This window comes from Etheostoma cragini, chromosome 9 (genome assembly GCF_013103735.1).
Source record: "Etheostoma cragini isolate CJK2018 chromosome 9, CSU_Ecrag_1.0, whole genome shotgun sequence".
Lineage (NCBI taxonomy): Eukaryota > Metazoa > Chordata > Actinopteri > Perciformes > Percidae > Etheostoma > Etheostoma cragini.
Window position 1 is genome coordinate 16,869,272 of NC_048415.1, and position 23,512 is coordinate 16,892,783.

The 23,512-nt window shown below is 39.1% G+C and overlaps 2 protein-coding genes across 3 annotated transcripts in view; both read left to right on the forward strand.

Moving 5' to 3' along the window:
* The first annotated feature begins 478 nt into the window (after positions 1-478).
* Positions 479-17,269, forward strand: ghrhrl (growth hormone releasing hormone receptor, like). The gene is made up of 13 exons (XM_034882498.1): positions 479-690; positions 7,436-7,541; positions 8,079-8,186; positions 8,637-8,728; positions 9,629-9,732; positions 11,393-11,525; positions 11,668-11,821; positions 12,796-12,856; positions 13,536-13,605; positions 13,722-13,813; positions 14,613-14,742; positions 15,873-15,914; positions 16,641-17,269. The coding sequence occupies exons 1-13, from the start codon at positions 637-639 to the stop codon at positions 16,740-16,742; spliced, it is 1,248 nt and encodes a 415-aa protein (XP_034738389.1). The 5' UTR covers positions 479-636; the 3' UTR covers positions 16,743-17,269.
* A 1,736-nt stretch (positions 17,270-19,005) lies between these two features.
* si:ch211-221n20.8 (neurogenic locus notch homolog protein 1) overlaps positions 19,006-23,512 on the forward strand; it is an 11,624-nt gene continuing 7,117 nt past the window's right edge. The window contains exons 1-10 of one of the 2 annotated variants that reach the window (XM_034881796.1): positions 19,006-19,226; positions 19,717-19,848; positions 19,976-20,036; positions 20,137-20,310; positions 20,903-21,028; positions 21,153-21,290; positions 21,683-21,808; positions 22,596-22,718; positions 22,911-23,033; positions 23,211-23,333. In XM_034881796.1, coding sequence (XP_034737687.1) covers positions 19,726-19,848; positions 19,976-20,036; positions 20,137-20,310; positions 20,903-21,028; positions 21,153-21,290; positions 21,683-21,808; positions 22,596-22,718; positions 22,911-23,033; positions 23,211-23,333 — 1,117 coding nt within the window. In that variant the 5' untranslated portion in view covers positions 19,006-19,226; positions 19,717-19,725. Of the gene's footprint in view, positions 19,227-19,716; positions 19,849-19,975; positions 20,037-20,133; positions 20,311-20,902; positions 21,029-21,152; positions 21,291-21,682; positions 21,809-22,595; positions 22,719-22,910; positions 23,034-23,210; positions 23,334-23,512 lie in introns of both variants that reach the window. The other variant, XM_034881795.1, reaches the window with a different exon arrangement.

Consider the following 23,512-nt stretch of genomic DNA (forward strand, 5'->3'; position numbering starts at 1 on the left):
CTAACTTTGTATGGCATGTGTCACTCCCGCCCCCTTCAACTATCCACTGGTGCTCCCGAAACGTGAAGAAAAGTGTTCTTGGTAGGCTAGCTATATTCAGCAATCAAGTAACGATAGAAGCTGCAAAAAGTGAAGTAGATTGGATGAACATTTCATGGAATATATAATAATTTCAAAGAAAGTCGCAGAGACAGCCATACTTTCCATACACAGTCTTCCCCCTTTATTAGATTTCATCAAACCTTTTGCCTTCAAAATAAAAGAGAACGTGTATCTTCACGATGCAACAGATGGTTACCGGTGATTAGACTTTAAATACTTTCATCGTAGTATTGGAGGCAGTCCTTTGCAAAGCTGTAGAAATATGTAGAATATTTTTTTCAGACCTATTTGTTATTGATAGTTAGTTTACTGACAGTGAAGATTTTATTCTGAAAATGTACACAGGAATCGCTACATTTTTGTTGTTGTAGGCTTAACAAGTTTTACACCTAGACAGAGAGAAAGAGAGAGAGAGAGAGAGAGACAGAGAGAGAGAGAGAGAGAGAGAGAGAGACTCAGCATCCCGTCCTGCAGGAGCGCGTTGCAGACTCATCGAAGGAGCGCCACGTTGGGCTGAACCTAGGAACCGACAACATGTCCTGTCTCTACATCAGAGGGATCTTACTCACTCTTTGTTGTGCTTCAGTTGTGAGTGATTCACTTTAACTTTACTTTTGCAAAAGGATTTTTTTTTATTCTACCATGTAAAAAACTTGAATCTATCTTTGCAGGAAATGTACAGAGTAAAAAAAAAAACATTTCGAAAACTATGAAAGATAAATAAACAGGCATTATTCATCTTCTATTTTTCCATTTCCATCTTCTACTGTATATACATGTATTCTATTGATACCTGCATTTTATTGACTTATGGTGTGTAATGACATTAAAAACAAGAGCCTGCATGCGGGGTCTGTGCATGAGTGTGTGCACACCCTGCATCTGTCTGGCACCTGATAAGCAGCTGCATAGGTTTTCACAGGCCCAGAGTAATTTGCTCATCATTTACGAGTTGCATCATAAAATACAGTATCAGACTGATTTTAAGTCAGAAGTATTTGAAGTGAGTGTGTAAATGAAGTGCAGCCCTAAACACCAGTAGCCTAGATTTTCTGGTGTGTGTGTGTGTGTGTGTGTGTGTGTGTGTGTATTTAATTGAATCATAAAATTAGTTTGGTGGATATATGTGTGCATGGAAATGTACATATGATTATAGATCAGAATTAGCGTTATTGGCCAAATATGTGTACATGTGTGCATACAAGGAATTTGACTTGGTTTTCTTTATTGCTCTTTTGTACTTACACAGAAATAGACATAACACCTGAGGACAAAGCTGGACAAATTAAGGTTAAGAAATGACAGACTATTATGTACTCTAGTATATAAAATATATGTGTATATATACAGAATGTATAAACATTACATACATACATACAAACATACATATAAAATGTAAATATATAATATCTAAAAAGCACAAATGACCAACAACAACAAAATGTGTGGAAAAAACGTTGAAAATTCACTGGTTTTAGCTTCCATTCTGGTTTCAAAGGATCTACTGGTTTTGTTAGTCTTCTATTATAATAAGCTGAAGTTAGTTTTGAACTATTGGTCTGACAAAACCATAGTGAAGGAAAAGATAGAAGTACAGGTGAGAGGGATGTATGTGAGTATATTTAAAAATTACGTATGGTGTTTATACATTTACAAAAACATGTAACAGGCCTGTTGGAAAATGTATGCATGTGGGATGGAATGACAGCAATGGAAATGTTGATGGATTTCATTTTCCGTTAGGCTACCCTTCCCACCTCCCACAAACACAAACAAATTGGATTAGGTTTTTTTTACCTGAATTCACTTTATTCAAAAATAAATGAATGACTTTTGTTTGCCGATGCTACCACTTTCTATACGCAGTAATTGTTCATTTCATCTTGGCAAATCAACTGTGAAAAGGGAGATAGGCACAAACTGCACAAAACGAATGCACATTCACATGCCGACAGCCTGCTTTTTATCAACAGCTTCATAAAGTTAATATCAGATGGGCATCTCGCTAATTTCCACCCTGGAATAGAAGTATGAGAAGCGGGAAAACAGGTGGAATGATCATCGGTGTGACAGAGAGAGAATGAGAACAGGGCAGACACTCATCAACATGTTCCACTTCAGTCTATTCACTTTCAATGCTCAGGACTGTGGAGAATTATAATAAACTAGCCTAGTCCATCACACACACACACACACACACACACACAAACACACACATACACACACACACACACATGAGAGAGAGACCATGGTCTCTTTGAATTTTCAGATACAATTGACATTCTGCACTTTAAGCCGAGAGAACAAAAATGAGAGAATATAAAAGAAAATATGAAACGTTTTGTCAGGTCATATTTTTTGGCTGGTGAAAAAGCAGAATTGCCATTCAATAAAATTTCAAAAAAAATTGTATACAGAATGTTGTGTTTAATAATGAAGCTTTACAAAATTTGTCAGATATGATTGCATTACAAATTCTATTAATTATATAAGTTGAACTATTAGAGTAAAGTTTACATTAACGGAAATGTTTTCCCCCAGCAATAAATGTTAAAAGCTCTAGTCACTGAACAAAGAATTAAGTTTGATTTATTGTAATTGTAATTTTGTGGAACACGATAGAACATGAATCCATTTGCCAGAATGCTTGTTATCTATATTTTGAAACAAAATGTATGCAAGGTTGAGGAGTGACTAGTTATGTGTAATGAAAATATGTTATTAAATTACAAAATTAATCTAATTGTATTTAGTTGTCTTACTGTGGTAACATGTGTAATTCAATTAGTTCCTTATCAAATTAAAAGGAAATTGCTTTGCATTGATAAAGCAATCCAAATAAAGTAATCCAAACCAAATTGATCACAAGTAACTTACAACAGTGATCAATTACATTTCCTGAGTAACGTTCCTAACACTGAATGTATGTGAGATTCAACACATTCTTTCTGTTGTGCAACTGTGTGGAATTTCTTTGAAGTGATTCAATTAATTTAATTCCACTTCCTGTTATTCCAAATCAAATTCAATTTCCTGTGGGAATTTCAATTCAATTCATATTCCAGTTCATAAATTGAATGGAGGCCAATATTGAAATTCTGAATTTTGCACAAGCCTGACACAGATATAACAGTGGTATCAATATTCATATCTAACTCTGAGCAAGGCACCTAACCATGTTTCCTGACTGAGCATGTTGTATTATTTTAATGCTGTGCCACTGCGGCAGCAGTGCACCTAATTCACTGTTGAAAATAGAAGTGAACATCTGCAAAGTGAGCTCAATTCGATGGCCCCTTTTTGGGTATTTAGTGGATAATGGACTTCAGCCCTCGGAGAACATTTTTACAGCAGACTGCACGCTAACCTGGCAGTGTAAAGGGGCCTTTAGCTTTGCATTTAGTTTCATGGCTCATATTATCCAGACTTACCTTATGCAGCCTCCAATCTCCCTTCGAATGTCTTTGTGTTTTTGTCTCCTAAATGCAGCATGGTGTCTCCCTTTATCCCGTCATGCCTTTAAAATGCATGAGCATGTCATCAGCCACCCTGTCTTGACTCTTTGTTCCTCACCCCCTGCCATTCAAAGCTTTGCTCACTTTCTCTAAACTGCACACCATTCTCGTGTATAAAATATCTTTACAGCATCATCTTGCAGATACAGGGAAGCCATGTGTGGAACAGTACATGACCCCCATCTGACACACAATGTGCTATTTAGTCTATGCTCTTGTGTTGTGCGCTTTATAGTAACAAGTGCACATTCTTTCAGTTTTTAATATAAATGCTCTAACTCTGGCGCTGTGTATTCCATGTTAAAAAAATGTATTATAACAACAGCCATAGTTTAGCAGATAACAATATACCGTATACTGTATCCATCTGCATACATGTCCCACCTTGAAGGACATTTACCGCAAACTCTGGTTTCTCTGCAGGGGGCGAGGTAAACCATTATTCCACCAGTCCCCCGCCTGCCTTTGAATTGGAAGAGCAGTAATTGCTGTGTAAATTGCACAATGACACCTCTCATTAAATTATTAGCATTGCATTAAGAAAAAAGAGGACTGGCAGCGATTTGCTCAGGTTGCTTCCGACACGTCTGTTCCACATTAGTCTTGCTTTGCCAGACCCTCCTCTAAAGCGCACTAGTTCCACATTAATGGAGGGAGAGATGATACGGAGAGGTTGCTTTGTTCCTACCTATTTAAAGAAAATGGGGAAAAACATTTTTCTGACAACAGTCAGGAGGATCGTGTTCAATTCCACCTAGTTTTCTCTATTGTGTTTATTCTGTAGGTGGTTTTGAAATAGTTGCTAAAGTGGTTTGTTATTCTGCACAAACACAAGCTTCAGCTTTTTCCCAAATATCCCATTATATGTGTGTATGTGTGAGATGGGGAACAAGTTGGCAGTTAAGAAGCAAACCAAGGAAAAGGGGCCAAAGTGAGGGATTGCATGGAGAAACAAAAATGGAGAGTTTTGATTCAAACCAATTTCATCTATGTTTATCTCTTTTCAAATGTTTCCTGAAAACTTTCAAGGCGCAGAATTATTGTTGATTTAATGCCCAGTCTGTTGGGTTTAAGTTATTCTAATTCCAGGGCTTTGCCTTTGATGTGAATCTCAAAGGCAAACTGTTTGGCTTGATTGAATGAAAAGATTAGGTGTCTTAGCTACTGACACTTTATGGGAATATTTATCAATGTGTCAAATACATGAATATGTTTGAATCCAAAAATCCCAATTTGAAACTCATGAATTTACTTATTTTACTTTTAGGATTAAATATGAAAATCTGTCTTTTTTTTTACACTTCCGTTACACGTTTGGCATTTTATTGTCAATTTCCAAAGTGATTTTTTGTTTTTCCAATAACATCATACCCGCACTCAGTTCAAATCCAATGCATGCCATTATGATAATAAAAAGCTGGTTCTATGCTAGGCGTACTCAGTCATGTAATTTCATGAAATGGCTCCAGGTGTGTTTTGTATGGGTGCAGATGTTTCTGTTTGCCCCTCAGAGAAACGCATAGATATTTTTAATGGAAAATGTTTATAACGGACAACGAGCGCATCCTATTGGATGACACTCAGAAAGCTGGTGAGCTGGGGAAACTCTCCAGAGGGAGTGTTTGTGGTCCCAGAGGACTTTAGCCTCTGAATCTTCTTTTCATTAAGAGTTACCTCAGGTGTTTCAACATGCGATAGAACAAAGCTGAATCCAGGACAAAATTAAATGCAGTATGCCTATCAATAGCAGAGACGACTTCAGTAAGGCTGTGTTTGCGACCTGTTGGGCTGTCCTCTGTGTTTTTTAGGTCTTTATCTTCAAAACCAAAACAAAAGACTCAAATAGCGGCATCAAAATTACTCTGTATGGGAAAAACTAAGTGCAATACATTCTCAAAATCTCAAGTTATTTTGGAAATGTAGGGGCAGAGGTGCATTGTAATACCTGCCTATAAGTACCAATTTGTTCTACTTTTGTTTGCACTTGCTTTGCTTTTCTATGTAACACACACACACACACACACACACACACACACTCTTATTCCTTCCTTTCACATCCTAGCCACTATAACTAGATAATGATTTCTTCATGCAGTGACTGTAAAAATGAGCTTTTGTTGCTGGTTGTTTGTTGTCTTTTTCATGGCAAATTGTGTCCCAGACTGGCTGTGAGATCTCAAATTATGTTTCTTTAAACATATTTTTTGTTTTAAGTGAATGAATAGCAGTTTAACAAAAAATGAAAGTAGATATTGTATGATGTCAAAATGTGTAGGCACATAGGAAGAAAGCAGATGGATACTGTACTTCATTAGCATTACCATGGACGACTTTAATCAGGAAACACACAATGTTGTGTGCTGTGTGTTGTAGAAGCCAACAAGGAGTGACCCTGCCTGTGGCTCTGACAGTTACATCCAAGACCACTTGAGTTTACCTGCAGCATGAGATACAAAACAAAAGACACTTAAATGTAACCCAGAAGTCACACTAAAAAGCGAGACACACACACACACACACACACACACACACACACACACACACACACACACACACAAACACACACACACACACACACACACACACACACACACACACACACACTGCGGTACAGTCCGAAGGATAATTACCACACTCATGACAATCCTTTGCTCATTTGGACCACACTTCCCTCATCCACTCTCTTCCATATGTTACCCTCAACATCAACCTTCCCTCGGTTCCTTTTTCTCCCAGAAACAAGACACTCCTTTTTGTTTTGTTCCAAGATACATGTCAGACAAATGCAAGTGCCGTTATTGTGCTTTTATTTTGCATCAGAAACTGGAGGGATGAGCAGGGGCAGAATACCAGAAGGATCTCTGAGTGGCACTAAACGAATGAAGCATGGAGTTGTTGGAGGCCAAAACAATCATCGGTGTCTTTAGGAACAAATATTTTTAATGACTTTTCTGAGCTTTCCCTCTATGTGCACAGTGGTTAAAGTACCCATGTTAGCTAATTTTCAGGTTCATAATTGTATTTTGAGGTTGTTCCAGAACAACTAATTTTCAAAAAACACCATATTTTTGTTGTACTACACATTGCTGCAGATCCTGTTTTCATCCTGTGTGTTTAGTTCTTTGTTTTAGCTACAGAGTGAGACATCTCACTTCTGTACTATCTTTGTTGGGAGTCGCACATGTGCAATAGCTAGGTAAATTCACACTACATAACTCTTTCTCCAACTCATCAGTACAAGGCAGGATTAGCTGGGAGACTTCTTCTAAACGAGGGCACACCTATGGAATACCTGCAGAACAGGGACATGGAAGTAGTTCGGTTGTACATTAGATTATGGTGAATTTGTGTGTGTTGTAGCAGTGTTTTGCCATTGCGAACGAGCTAGCATGCTAGCGCTAGCATGTGCTACGGTTGGCCACCTCGTCTTGGCTGTGACGTGGAAAGCCGTGAGAGATTAAAGGCAGAGGACATCCAGAAACCCATATCTTACTCAAAAAAGCATGGAGAGTTTTTTTTCCAAGTTTGTATGCGTGTGGAAGTACCAGAGACACAAAATAACACCTCAAATCCCAGAAAAGTGATTTCTTTTTTCATAATAAGCCACCAATGGAAATATTTTTTTTTTGCCAAAAGGTTACTGTTTAAGGGGTGAAGCATTTCCTACTAAAGGCAAAATGATTCACTACCCAGAAATTGACATTCACATCAAATGCCTTTTTCATGGAATTACAGACTGCAAAGCCACTGTGTCCTCTGCTTGAATGTCTGTTTATATCCAATTAAGCACTCCTTCCTTCCTTCTTTCCTACCTCTAGGCCTTGTCAAGCCTGCACCCTGAGTGTGAGTACATATTTCAACTGGAGAAAGAAGAGCGTCACTGCCTTCAGTACATTGCAGAGCAAAGCAACAGAACCACAGAAGGTGTGTTTTCCATTTTAGAATCACCCTGTAGCAGTATAGCTCATATAAATCCAGGCCTTCCTGTAGTTGTGATATGAAATATGCTGCAAATGTTCACATTAAGTACAATAGTCTAAAGCTGGTATAAATGCATCACAAAGAATCATCATCAGAGTTTCCCAACTGCTGAATGTAATCGCACTGGTTGATTTATCACTGTGATGCATGCGTAGAGGAGACCATTATGGATAGTTCCATAAGGATTTATGTAGGTTATCTATCGCAAGATAAAGGTCTTGGTTGCAGATCTACAGTACTTCCTCATTCTTGTTTTAATACAATTTACAAAGAGTCGTATGTTATTGCTTTGAGGAATGTCGTTGGGGGTATTGTGCATGATACACCCCATTTACCTCCACTGCATCTCCAAGTATAAATTTAAACCGTGTGTATAACAAGCAGCGTTGTATGGCCGTGCATAGTGTTTTTATGGAATCTCTCTTCTAATTAACTACCCCTACAGACACAAACTTACCTTCTCTCTACTTTTACAAAAAGGTTGTCAGCCATTCTGGGATGAAATTGTCTGCTGGCCTCATGCAGAAGTTGGGGAAACAGTCCAAAGAGCTTGTCCTGCCATCTTCTCCCTCTTCAGAAACAACACAGGTGGGTAAAGGATCCCATGGTGACAGAGTAAAGGGGGTGTTGAGATAATGACCAGAGCAATAAAAGGGTTTTTTGATCCTGATCATTTCATAAAAGAAGTTTATTTGTTTATTTCACTAGCGGCCCTGTGAGGCTGTGCTTTGAGCTACATGCTAATGCTGCGCTCAACTCATATTGGATGGATGGCAGGAATGGGAAAGGTTTCTATTTTAACAACAAGCAAGCGTTCATATGACAACTCACTGCGGTTGTATGATAACAGAGTTGATTGTGTGAGAGTTAAAATACTATGCATTGACACAATTTCAGTATATCCTTTAAATGTGGACGTACCCACTACCACCATGGCTAAAAACATTAAACGTTTTAACTCCTTCTCTTGACAAGTGAACCTAATCTGAAGTGATCTCGTTATGGCTGACCTTTTGATATCTTGGCCTTTCACCTCAGGTTCAGTGAGCCGTAACTGCACCAGCGGAGGTTGGTCCAGGCATTTCCCACCGTACCACATCGCCTGCAGTGTGGAGGATGACATTCCTGAGGTGAGAGTTGCTGGGGGGCAAAGCAGTTTAAGACGTCTGACTGGGGAGCGAGAATCCAGACGTCATGACAAGACGAGAAGCAACACAAGCAAGGAGGAACTGATAAAACATCTAACAATAAAAACAGGGACAAATGCAGACCGCGTGGTAGTTTCCTAAATGAACAGACTGAAAAAGCTAAATTAGAAAAGAAAAATGTACAATGATACAAGAGGTTATGTAAAAATTGTCGTTGCAACCTGTAAGACTGTAATGAAGGGAAACAGTTGCCCAGACGCCTACATTTGTTACTTTTTGGGGTAGTTTAGATTTGAGTATGTATGCTTACTGGCTCACAGCCTCTCAAGAGCAGAACAGAAAATCTATTCAAACATAAATGTGCGGCACGTTAAAATACTTTTGCAAGGCAGTAAGTGAATTAAATGTCACCCATCAAGTAATAGCTGAAATTATTATTTTCTAAATGATCTTGTTTCACAAAGAGAGAATGAGGCTTAATCGTACTTAACAGTGTGGAGGATAATTATTAGAAACTGATTTTGGTGTTATTCAGCGCATCTTTTGTTTGCATTTTCCAATAACGGGGGCAAAATCTCAGTAATTACAAGTTCTCATGTAATTAAGTTGCTTCAGTGCTTTATCTACTATTTTGAGTTAATTTGAGTAGTCTGCTTAGTCCAGTCATGCTGCCATTAGACTCAGCCTCAAAATGTGGAGAAAGCTTTCCTTCTGTAATGCCGCAGTCATCTCTTCAATACAGTAGAGTCCTGGGCTTGTCTGCAACTTGCTGTCCCTTTGAGACATCGCATACATTTTGAGGCCTGGAAGCATTTTGAAAAGCCTGGACGTTGAAGTATAAGGTTCTTTAATACAGAATCTTTTTTCTTGTCTTGCTTCCAGACGGAGCAGTTGTACTTTGCCACAGTGAAGCGGATATACACCGTTGGCTACAGTATCTCTCTAGTGGTGCTGGCTGTTGCTGTATTCATCCTGTTGCTCTTCAGGTAAGAACAGATGACATTGAAATAAGTTGTGGTTGTCCAGACAATAGGCAGACAGACTTTTATTCCATTTTTCATCAGTAACCGGTATATTATGGTAATCTTTAGGCCATTGCATTGACCACAGAGAGCCAAGCAATCACAACAATATTGTTGAACTGTAATCAAAAATGATTAATACAAGAGTGACGGCTTTGATAGTGCTTTGATAGTTGATATTAGCTTTGACACATTTAAAAAGGTGTCCTTGTGTACTATATGAGAGGAATAGGATAATACGTTTGCACTTTCTTGTTGACAGTTAGAAGGGAAGTTTGTCACCACTCTTGCACAGAAGAGAGGGATCAGTCTTCTCATCTAACTCTTGCCTAAATGCAAATGAGCATTTTCCCCAAATTGCTGTACTTTTCTTTTAAGGAAGAGAAGCGATGCTGTTTTGAACAAGGTTATTGTAGTTTTGCATTTTTCATTATTTTTTATTTTTTATTTTTATTTCTAGTTTTTTTTATTTTTTTATTTTTTGAAATTGCTTAGTTTTAGTATGTTTTTACTAGTTTTAGTTATGTCTTTTTGTAATATGGGTTATTTGCCAGGGGCAAGATTCTAAAAAGGTCAGAAAAAGTAAGAATATGTATTCACAATGAATTTAACAATAACACCGGTACATACAATGTACACACGATGAGCACGAATACGTAAACCGTCTACACAAGACGCTGCAATAAGCGCTAAAAGCCCGCCTGCAGTGTTCTCTGTCCTACTGTTGTCTCCGTCATGCTGCCTGGCCCTGTACTCATACATCCACGCCCTGTTCGGGGGTTAGCTTCTGTTTCGGGGGAGGGGGGCTAGGCGTTCTCAGACATTGCTTTACAGTTTTAGTTTTAGTTTTTGTGTAATGCCTGCCATGTACTTTCTTTTAAATTTTGGTTTCAGTTTACAACAATGTTTTTTCCCACTTAGTCTTTGTTATTTTGTCCATTTTTGTTAAGGATTATAACCTTGGTTGTGAAAAGTCATTTTAGAGACCCTGAAACCCAAAAGTACAAATCCAACATAACTGTAATGAAATGTTGTTTTGATGCTAAAAACTCACCATAATTTTCCATCTCATAATTCCTGATGTACTTCTCCTTCCTACCTACTCCTTCTCCACTGTTTTCCATCTTGGATTTGGACCCATATTGACCTGGAGCTAACAGGTCCGATAGTCCACTTAGCAACTGATTGACACAATGCTAAGGGTTTCCTTGCGCCCCCTTAAGCTTCTCTATGGTTCACTGGATTCAAAGAAATAGGAGCATGTACAGCAGAAACACAAAACCTCTTTACTTATGGTTTCTTTTTTTCTCCGTCCAGCTGATTTATAAATCTGTTATGAAAATCTCTTAAAAATCACAGTTTCATAACTTTCATCTCTGGTTTAATGTTATTTATTATCAAACCCTAAACTGATCATCATACTGTGTCAACTGCTTATTAAAAACCATAGACACCGTGGTGTTATAGCTCTTGGATAGGGTGTCACAATGTGTTGTAAAGCAGAACTTATTTTGACCATCTGGGTGACTTGTTCTCTGATCAAACCATCTGGCGTTGTTATGTTTTTGTGCATTAGACAACATTACAGTACATTTATTACATGTGTGTCACCTGATTTTTTTAGGAGGCTGCGTTGTGCCAGGAACTTCATTCACATTCAGCTCTTCATCACATTTATCTTGAGAGCTGTGGCGGTGTTCATAAAGGATGCAACTCTGTTCTCGAATGACGACACCAACCACTGCACCCTTTCCACAGTAAGATAAAGACAACGGAAAAGGAATTCCGACGGGCAGATTCCTCATCACATAGCGACTGTGCACCTCAGCTCGTATAATAATCCCCCCTTACAGTTCACTCTGTGTTCTTCTTTTCCTTCCTGTGTTTTTTTCTGTCCAGTTTGCCTGTAAGGCATCTGTGGTCTTCTGTCACTACTGTGTAATGTCTAATTTTTTCTGGCTCCTGGTGGAGGCGGTGTACCTCAATTCCCTGCTGCTTTCGTCTTTTAATCACAGCCGTCGGTGCCTCTGGGGCTTCAGCCTGCTGGGATGGGGTGAGAGACCTTGACATTTACAGTTTCCTCAACATATGTCATGCTGAGCTGCAGAGTTTGGTTTGATTTTATAATATCCCTGTATGATAATTGCTATTAAAAAAATACATTTTTAGGTAATAGATGCAAGGATTACAAAATGAGGGGACTTGAGACTGGATCATATATATCCACAGATACTTGAATTTTACTCTCTGCATTACATGTATGTTGGCTCAAGGTTAGTTACACTCGTGACAAGAAAAAATCCCCAAGAATAATAGTTATTAATGTAAATTGATGGAAACGTTTGCAAGGGCACTCATGTCCGCATTGGTTTGTGTGGGCCAAGGCACTGCTGTTTATTCTGCTTATGCAGCCAGTGCATTAAGTGCAAAATGTTTTTCTGCTTTTTCGATCTGACTGTTTTTTATTAATATCCCTAAAATGTGATGCTCCAGACAATTATTCCCCTGATGCTCTAAACCTGGCACTGTGGGATTCGCAGTTTCCAGTCATGGTCTAGTCCTCTTTATATTGGACACTATTCGCCTTGTGTTGCAGCTTTTCTTTTTTTTCATATCAGATATGTTTGTATTTTTAAATCTGATTTCTAACCTATTGAGCTGAGCCGTGATATATTTACTGCATTTCTATGATTCAAAGAAGATTCTCAGCAGAAGCAGACTGACTCCCATCAGCCAACACCCCCAACTTATTATTTGATTACAGCCAGAAACTCTCCTGGCTCCATGTCATCAGCTGTAATTACCAAACAAACTAGTAAAATGAACACACAGAAATGTGTCCCAGCAGTTGTATTGAAGGAAATTGATCATATACTGTAGACGTGTAGTGCATGCAGCTTCTAAAATATATATTTATATAGTAAAGATAAAAGAAATGTCAATCAACAAGTTCACATGCTTTAACCAACTCAGTGTGTATTGAATGCATCTAACTTACATTAGTTTTTATTTTTTGCCTCTCCACAGGTATACCTGTGTTCTTCATTGTCCTCTGGATTGGATCAAGGGTGTATTTTGAGGACACAGAGTTTGTATAAACTTCTACTGCTTCTATCTCCATACTATACATCTATACATTGACATCCCATTCCAACATGAATAATGACAAACAGAGCCACAGTGTAGCATTTTCTAAAGATTTACTGATATACAATATAGGTTTTTGGGGAAGAAATACGATACCGATATATACCGATAAATACCGATAAGACAGGAGGTGAGACACTACATTTCTTTAGTTTTTTGATTTTGAGTTGATTTTTGTTCCATGGCCAGTTGAAATCCTTGTCCATCACACCTAAAATAAATTCTTCAGGCAGATTATAGTGCACATTTCTCTTGTTCACATTCTCGTCAATGACTTTGTTCTAGACTGTGGACTTTCTGTGTCTCGCTGAAGTGTGGGAGCAGTGCGATGATTTCTTCTACCTGAACCAAGCAGTCTGCCTGCATGGATTTGTTTACATCTGTAAACCCTGTTCATCCCGGAGGGGAGGTGGTCTCGCACTGCTCTGTTGTGACAACTAGAAGTTTTACACCCCTGCCCGCTCACAGAGATCTTCCTCAACAAGCCTACTGCATGTCTCTAGTGTGAACTTCATCACCTTTATGAGAGGACTTTAATTTTGCTGTCCTGACTTTGGGTGTCATGAAAGGCGCTTTAAATAAAATGTATTATTATTGTTTCAAAATGTCTTCCTACATAGATGTTGGGACATCAATGAGGATTCGCCCTATTGGTGGATCATCAAGGGACCAATTGTTGTGTCTATAACGGTAAATGCTCCTATAAAATATATTTCTGTAATTATGCATCTATTCAGATTATTTGTTTTTGTGCATATTAGAATAGAGAGTCTTGATTTTATCATTCTTGCTTTTTCAATTAACAGGTGAATTTTATACTCTTCATGAACATCATCAGAATCCTGATACAGAAGCTCAATCCTCGGCTGATCCACTTCAATAACTCCTCTCAGTACAGGTAATGCTTCAGCTGCACACACAGTATGATAGGCTGAACTCAGCAATGATACAGTATCTCCTACTTTGGACATTACTACATGTGCTGCTTTTATCAAATTTAGCTTTCATCTTTTCTGACACAATCTTGGATTTTCAAAATTGCGTCCATGTGACTTGTTTATCTCATACTGTTGAATGGACACCTTTTCAAATACGTTTTCACTTACTTTAATACTTTTCCACTCTGATAAGTTCACACTTTGATGTAGCAAAAGATGCAAGTTTTTGTGAAAACATTTGATGCACCACAGTCGGCAATGCATAATTCATGCAGTCACTGTTGAACCTCAAACTAGTCAGTCTGGGCACGTCTACCTTTTCACCTCCCAGAATGCCTAATTTCTAATTGAAACAGGCTCACTAATTAGTTGAAAGTGTTCAGGGACATCATGCATATCCGGATCTTATTAAAGACATACAGCACCAAAGGTATGTAAGCTAAATGAAGCTTGAATCAATTGCACCAGGTAATAATTGATATGTTCCTCTTCAAATAAGAAACATCACCTCTGCACTCACATTTCATTATCCTCACTTTGAATCATGCACCTGCTGCAACCTTTCTCCTCATTAGCAAAAGCCGTGTATAGACTGAACACACACACACACACACAAGCTCCTCTTGATTGGTATCTGATGACTAGGGTTTTGTCATGCATTATGCTTAGCTGGAGCAGCATTCATATTAGACGCTCACTAAATTACTCCTTGAGTTAGCTTCACCTCCTGCATCTTGTTTCTTTTCTTTTGTGCAACAGACGCCTGACTAAGTCCACCCTCCTCCTCATCCCTTTGTTTGGTACTCACTACATGGTCTTCAATTTTCTGCCTGACTACTTCAATGTTAACCTGCGCCTCTGTATCGAGCTCTGCATGGGATCCTTCCAGGTACACCCATACAAGTGCTAATTTACAAATGTGTTGAACAAGCTGTTTAATTAAACCTAATCTTAAAGTTCACCTTCCCACAGACAATTATCTAAACAAGATTGAGAGTCTAGATCCATGCTATTAGCTCTGTGAGACTGTACAAATCAGCCCCTTGACAATAATAATAATAATAATAATAACAATAATAATAGAAATATTATTAAATTGAATTTGTATAGCGCTTTTCAAGGACTCAAAGTCACTTGAAAAAATTCTCATAATGACATGAATGAATTAATGTCATTAGTTTTGCAGGAATTCGGCATGAAACTTAATATTGGCAAAGTGAAATTTTGGCCTGATAGAATCCACCAAAGTAATAACAAGCCATCCTTAGGGAGGCATGGATGTCTGTATATCAATGACCAACTGACTGATTTTGCCATCCCTAGAACCATGCTGCCAACATGGCTAAAAGATTATCAAAGGTGTTTTAATTTGAATAAAAGATTTCATACCAAATTCCTATTTGATAAAATGCTATTGAAGAACACTAGTTATGTGCTTAAAAAGCTGTAATTTAGTAGTAACGGGCTTAGCCGTGCTGTGTTGCTGGCAGCGTTTGAGTCTGCAGAAGACATGCAACAACAGAAAAGTCAAATGGCTTCCTCCACTTCACTTCATGTCGCATGTGGCACAGACGCGCGGGTTCACTATTCAGCTTGCCAAGTTGAGTTTAACTTTTGTCCCCCTTCCTGTATTCAAATAAACTAAGCACAGAGGTGGCACTAAAGTATGGAACATACTGGTAACAAAGGTGCCCAAATCGCTGTAACCCAGGCTTTGTTTATAAAAGAGGTAAAACAAGTCCAATTTAATTCTGCATAATTTAGTATAAGGATAAGAGCAGAGTGTGGAGCCTTTTCCTTTAAATTACACATACACACACAGTGTATTAAGGAGGTAGAAATCCAAACCATTCATTATTCCACTTGTTTGCTGGCTGCGTTAGAGAACAATAATCGGTTTTCCCAAACCTATTTTTACTTTTTCAGCTCTCATTTGTCAAGCTATATCTTCACAGGGGCAGCGTTTTAAATGTTCCGACTCATTCTAAGTTTTAATGATTACTACCATCTCTCTTACAGGGGCTTCTTGTAGCAATTCTCTATTGCTTTCTTAATCAAGAGGTCAGTACAAAGCTACACAACTCTCAAGCATTTCCTATAACATATTCAACAAAGCACACAGGTATTGTACAGCTCTCTGCTGAACAATAAACCAGTTTACCCAGATCCCATACCAGTTAGGGGGGAGTGGTTAAGAGTTATCAGGGCTTAAAAAGCTAATCAATTAGCGCCTTTCTTCCCCTCAATGCATAGGGAAAGGACCTTGAGCGCTTATGTAACCACCAACATTAATGTGAGACCAACCCCGCACATGCTGTTGAATACTTAGTAAACAATAACTCTTAACCCATGTTCATCTGTTTGGTGTTTCAAGGCCTCATTTGTAATACTTGGAATTTACTCCATTATCATGTAGACCAATACATTAATTTAATCTACATCTATATCGTCTTATAGATATACAGAATGTTGTCATGGTTTATCAAAGATTAATGTTTAGAGGCAAAAAATTAATGTTTAGAGGAAATGCATGATATCTAATTGCTTTATAGATTTTACGATACTCCTGTGCCACATAAATTAGATGACTTAATATCCAATAAATTGCCTTGTCATGCAATGGGGATGAAATTATAAAATGTAGTGTTTTACCTGTCCAGTATATCGGAAGTTTAAAGAAATAGGGCAAGAATATGTAGATAACCTATATTTAAAGAAATATATGTGGCATGTCTTAATAGTTAGAAAACAGCCTAATATTGCATGTTGAGTATGTGTGTTTGACAGGTCCAAAAAGAAGTCCACATGCAGTGGCTGAGGTGGCAGGGGCGGAGCTATGGTGTGGTCTCACCTGCTGCAAAATGCAGCCAGATGGACACACCTTTCTAGTAGTGGCCTTCCCCCCCATCCTACAGGTTAATTGGACATCGACTGAAGATTGCTTCTGTGCATGCCATCGTCTCCAATGGGGTGCACAGTTTGCACAATACCAATGGTTCACCACATCTGTAAGTTTTCATTCCAAACTTGATAATAGCCTTTTTACTAGCTGCGCTCCTTCTGCCAGAATGGAGGAACTAAGGTGAACTTACCCATGGAAAATGATTCCGAAACCTCATAACATTTTACTCACACCTTTCAAGACAGATCCTTTTCATTTCATATGCATTTCCCATGTGGCAACAACTTTAGAAAGCTTCAAGTTTTCCTTGGAGACCTCACTTGTCAAATTAAAGAGTGCTAATTTTACTGAGCTGAGAGTTTTGCATAACGTTTAAAGAACCATCAATGACAAAGTAAATAGTTTCAACAGATATAGATTTTGCCCAACTAAACAATGCAATTTTGTTGAGTGTACATTTTAAATGTCCCATATTATGCTAGTTTTCTGATTCATTCTTTCTGAAATGTTATCTTCTGGCGCCTGTGTCTTCAAGCCCCCCCCCCCCCCCTATATATAGTTGAGCTTGTTGTGATGTCACAACTGAAATATATATATATATGTATATATATATATATACATTTCTCTGTGGATTGAGTGTTTTGATACTTTCACAGTATTAATATAGCCCCCTCGACCTGCTTTATAATCATATAATGTCTTTATAAAGAAAAGGAAATATCACTTTTTATAATATGGGATGTTAAAGAGTTGAGATTAGATGCTCAAGTAACTATATTCAAAATTTGATTGACTTTGTATTCTCTAAGGTGAAAAGATCTTTTTTTTTTATCAAGATGAAAGGTCATGCAAAGTATTGAATCACTTCCCAGCTCTGGAGCATCTGCAATCCTCATTACGTAAACAAATGGTTTGCCTAAAACTGAATGTATGAACCAGTCAACTGTAGACTTTTTGTATAGTCTCGTTTCTCTGTTGTTGCATTTGGATGTTGCTGCTTCTTTGTGCTTCTCTCTGTGATGTTTTACTGCCTTGTGAAAAAAAACTGGTTCCTGCAAGTTCAAGTATAAAACGTTTACTCAGCTTCATTATGGCTCTCTGCAACCTCTTTCACAAAATAAACCTATAATCAGCTGGCAGCTACAGAATGTTCAATAAGTGATGCAAGCCATCAAAGTTATTGTTGCTGCGTGTAATTCAGATACAATCTTAATGCAATATGTGCTGGTACTGGAATTGTATATAATTATTTATAAAGATTTTCATTCCTATAAACAATTTAAAAGTATTTTGTAATTTTTTTCCCTTTTGCTTTATAAGGAAAACCTTATTTATTGTTGTTCTTAAAAGCAATGGCATTACATTTGTCAACATGTCCTTTTCATCTGTATCTTCAAACGTGGTATCTTTGTGGTTAAATACATATTAAAACCTTTCAAAATATGACTAGTTGTATAAACCATATGTTACAACCCAAGTCTCATAGTTGAGCTTGTTAAACTGTGGAGGAGTGTCTGTAAGCCCTGGTGGTGGAGAGGAGAAACGTTCAGAAAACCATCAGAAGATTTCTAATTGTTTCCAATGGGGGGGGGGGACAAATAAAAACCATCAACCAGTAGATTCCTCACATAGTCTGTTTTGCTGTCTGCATTCAAACGAGTACAGACATTTGGAAAGTCGCAGCTACAAGCACAAAAATAAACTGCTTCCGTGCTGTTCAGTGTGTGTCTTATACTTGATTTTGACAATGATAATAAAGAAAAAGTAATCCCTGTTTGACACATTATTTGACAAACATACAAGATGGGTTCTAATATACTTGAGATATTTGGACAGATCACTCAAGATAATGTTTAGATATACTGTACATCTGGATAGAAAATGGTAATGGTAACGCTGCACTTTGAGCAAGGCACTGATGTCATCCAGTAGAGCTGCAGGTCAGCAGCAGAGGACCACACTTCCTCCAGTTAACTGACAAATATGTGCAAGTCACCATTATTTATGATGAAGCGCAGTTGGAAAAATACCTTCTTATGAACCCAAACTTCCTAAAGAATAGTTCATCCAAATATGTTATTGAAAGCCCCAGATGTTTGCATCAGCAGGCAGAGTGTAGCCTATAGTCTTTTTAACCTAATGAAGTCTCTTTGACCTCATGTCCCCTGGGTGACCGAGCCTCCTGACTGCTTCATGACCTCCATTTCGGGGTCCAAAGCAGGGCCACATCATGACTGTTCTACTCTTGCGGGTGCTTTGGGATTTGTTGAATGGGAAGTGCAGAGTTCCTGGACAGGATGTGGAGCCCCCCCCCATCCCCTCCCCCCCCGTACTGACACATAGGCTTGCGGCTGCACGGGTCCGCATCTGGAGAAGACAGGACAAACATTTTGACATTTGGACAACTCGCTGTCTCCGTCTATTTTCTGGTGACACAAATCCGTTCATAAGTGCGAGTAGATCTAACCCGGGTAAGTCGGCTACATTTGTTACACTTTGTCTCAGCTTGTGTATCGCATCGTTAGTCCCCAAAGACTATAGCCTATTTATGGTGTTTCAGAGTTTCTTGTTGCAGACGTTTTCCTTAAACACCGATGCTTTCCACATTTATTTTAATTTAATTATTTCTTTTTTACAAATGACTCACTTTATCTAAAACATAGCTGTGTTGCAGCGACTGTATAGTCTGTATTTCTTTTGTTCAGTGCAGACAGCCCAGGGGGTTGATGTTAACTTAATAACAGGCTGCACTTTTGCGCTGTGTTGTTTTGCCTGTCCGGACATGCCACTGTATAGCTGCTGTGGCTGCTGCACACAGTTCACATGAGTACAATTTCTCTATAAACTCATTCTTTAATTGTCACATGTTCTCATTTCTCATTGTCTGCATCATTAAACACTGGGCTGTTCTTCTTTGCCCTGCTGGTGTCTCAGTAAACAAATGTCCTTATCGCCACTCAGATTCAGGTAATGACTCACCTCAGGACTCTCCTGTCAGCCCTGGTGCTGGTGTTGTCTGTGTCTGAGCCTCTGACCAGCCCTGAGGAAAATGAAGTCCTGAAACACACAGAGTTGGAGCTCACCAAGAATCAGGCCAGTGACCACTGAAACCCTCCATGCTACCAACGAGATCTTACTGTTAAAGTTGTCCCCGTTGTCCTAATTTCAATTTGCATAAATTAAACTTAATATGATAGTTTGTTCTGTTTTTTTGAATCAGGTAACTGAGAATGCCATTGGAAACCTCTGCGAGACGACACCGAGCCACCCACCGACTACAGGTGAGTTTTTTTGTTTGTTTGTTTTTTGAACTTTTTCTGGGTTCTCTTATGCCCTTTCGGCTTTTCCTTAAATTGCCCTTATTTTCGTTTACATTAGCAGCTCCCTTGACTACCGCAATTTCCCCGAGCCCCAGTCTTGCTCCTCAGTGTCTGGGAAACCAGGTGATGCTGGACAGCAGCACAGGCTGCGGCTGTCCATCTGGCATGGTGAGGGATGGTGACAACTGTACCTGTCCTGTGGGCTTCACTCTGGAGGGGGCTGCAGGGTGTAAAGGTGAGAGGGGGACAGTATCAGGGCCAGCGTTTAAATGAAGGTGCTGTGTCTATCTGTATAGTGTCTTGAGATAACTCTTGTTATGAATTGATACTATAAATGAAATTGAATTGAATTGAATTGTGTGTAACATTGAAACATCAATAAATCAGTGCTGCATTCAATTTGAGAAATTGGTGTAATTACTGTATACAAATGAGTCAACTGAAGAATAGTGGGAAGTCTCTCATCTGTATTTCAAACTGTTTTTTTGCAGAATTCATCAATAATACACAGCCAAACAAAACACAGTCAGTGACACAGAAGAGTTCCTTAATTTCAAGGAAGGTGGCAGAACCGTTCTTAAGAGAACAATACTTGTCTTAACTATATTCTACTTCCTTTACAACATAACAGTCAAAAAAGCTTAAACACTAAACTTGCTAAAGTTACACATTCATACATACATTCATCTATCCTAGGTGGTCACCAAAAAAGCTTTGGTGCTGCACCTAAGCTAAAACCCTGAATTAGGCATTAGATATTTCAATGCTATGCAGCGATATCAGTTAGATGCAATGCATCATCTTCTCTCTAACCTACTCTACCACAGATGTTGATGAATGTGAAGGAGAGGGGACAGCACCATGTGGTCTCCATGCCAGCTGCACTAATACCCCCGGCTCTTACTCCTGTAGCTGTCTCCGTGGTTACCTGATGGGTGCTGAAGGCTGCCAGGGTCAGTGTGTGTCTGTGTGTGTGTGTGCGTGCGTTTGTGTGTGTGTGTGTGTGTTTATGTGTGTGTACCATTATAGCCCTATGTGGTATGGCCGTAATGCATGTCTACCTTATGCGTTATGCAGATATAGACGAGTGTGCTCTGGCTGCAGTGACGGGCCTGCAGGCCTGTCAGGGTGATGCTGAATGCAGTAACACCCCTGGATCCTTCATCTGCTCATGCCCTTCAGGATATGTAGCTCTTAACGGACAAAGATGTGTAGGTGAGGCTGATGTCAACATCTGGTCTGTATGACTAGGGAATGTGGATGTACAACATCAAACATGTATGTTCAGAAGCTTTTTATCTTATATGTACCTGGAGTACCTGGGGTGCTCTGGTAGCTCACTTGATTAAGGGTGTGCCCCATATACTAAGGACCCCCCCCCCCCCCCCCCCCCCCCCCCCCCCCCCCCCCACACACACACACACACTTCCCTTTCTTCAGCTGTCCTATCAAATAAAGGCCCAAAATGCCAAAAAATTAACTTAGAAAAAGTCTTGCCCAACTGTTGGACTAGATGTTTAGATGTTGTCATACATCAGTTACATAGCTATACTGTATAATCCATGCAAGGCTGTTAAGTTATAGTTCTTGGTTTCTCTTCTCTATAGATGTGGATGAGTGCAGCTTTGAGGAGCAGTGTCGCCGTGAGCTAGGAAACGTGTGTGTGAACACTCCCGGCAACTTTGTGTGCCAGTGCCAGCCAGGCTTCAGAGCAGAGGCCCTCGCCTGTATTGGTAAGTCTAGCATGAAGGTTCACCACAGCTGGATGGGACTGATGTCCAGATTTGAACTGGAGTTGTGAGTTTCTCATATTTTACTTGAGTTGCCTCAACTTCATATAACCTCTGCTGACAGGAAGGAACGCTGTGGAATAGAGATCTTTAATCTGCTTTGCTGCTTGCCTGCATTGTTACTCTTTGTTTTAGTTGCTTCTCTCTCTGGTCCTTCACCTTTCCTTTAATGACAAATTTCCACCCTCTAAAATCTTCCCAATACTCTATTTGTATACTCTTTTTTTTCATCTTCTATGTGACTCTTCTGCACTTCTGGTCTCAGGTCCTGTGTGTCCAGATTACACCGTGTGTCAAGGCATGATGTGCTTTTAATGCTTAACACAGGCTGCTTGCTTTTTCAGGGGTTAAATGTCAAGGTAACATAATCATAAGCAAAGTTTGGAGTGTTTAGACAGGTCATATTTATAAGAGTTTCTAGCAATTTTGTCTCTTTTTTTTTTTTAACCAATATTCTAATGCTATTTCCATAATTACAGTTTCTTTCAAAACTGCTACAGGAAAGTAAAGGATGTGGTGTTCGACAAAAGGGAAAAGAAAACATTGTGTTATATTGATACAACAGCTCCCCATAGTGTTGCAAGGACAATATTGTAATGCCTACTAGGACTTGATTAGGGTTTAGTGACATGAAAATGATTCAGTAACTCAAGGGTGCATTGCATGAAAAACAAGTGAATGAAAAACTCATGTACTGTATGCATTTAGCATTTCTCTTCCTCTGTCCCAGATGTGGATGAATGTACAGAGAATCCTGCAGTGTGTGATGGTCATGGTGTGTGTGAGAACACGCTTGGGAGCTACAAGTGTGTTTGTCGACCAGGTTACCGGGGAAACGGCACACACTGCGAAGGTAAGCAATTAGTGCTGGCGTCCCTCCATGGAAAACTCTGTTTCCTGTAGATGGGGTCAGCATCTTTGTGTGCTCATGTTTTAATGCTTGCTGTTATGCCTTGCATTCAAATTATCCCAAGTGGCAAAATAATTTTTCAAATGGAAATGGACAGAGTTTTGGGTATGTTTTTTTTTTTTAATCTCTTTCCAGATGAGAATGAATGTGCATCAGGTGGTCACGGGTGTGACACCAACGCTCGTTGTGGCAACATCATTGGCTCTTATTTCTGCCAATGCTACCAGGGCTTCAATGGAGATGGACACTCATGTTTTGGTGGGTAAGCAGTGTGTGTTTACCACATTAGTGGTGCTCAGTATCACTAAATGATCTGAAGTAATCCTGTGAGTGTCTGTCAGGAATACTTGCAAACAACTATTTGCGTGTGCCATCAGCACTTGGCCACACAGCACTCACCAGACACCAGTCCTTAAGGATAGTTCTTGTTTACAGACATTGATGAGTGTGCTCTAAACAACGGCCACTGTCAACACAACTGCTCCAACGAACCAGGAGGGTACAGCTGCCGTTGTGCCCTAGGCTACCAGCTGGATCAGGATGGACTCAAATGCACAGGTAAAATTCAATTCTATTCAATTCAATTCAATTTTATTTATAGTATCAATACACATCAAGAGTTATCACGAGACACTTTACAGATAGAGTAGGTCCAGACCACACTCCAGAATTTACAATGACCCAACAGTTGTAGTAGTTTCCTCCAGAGGAAGCAACAGTGCAACAGTGGCGAGGAA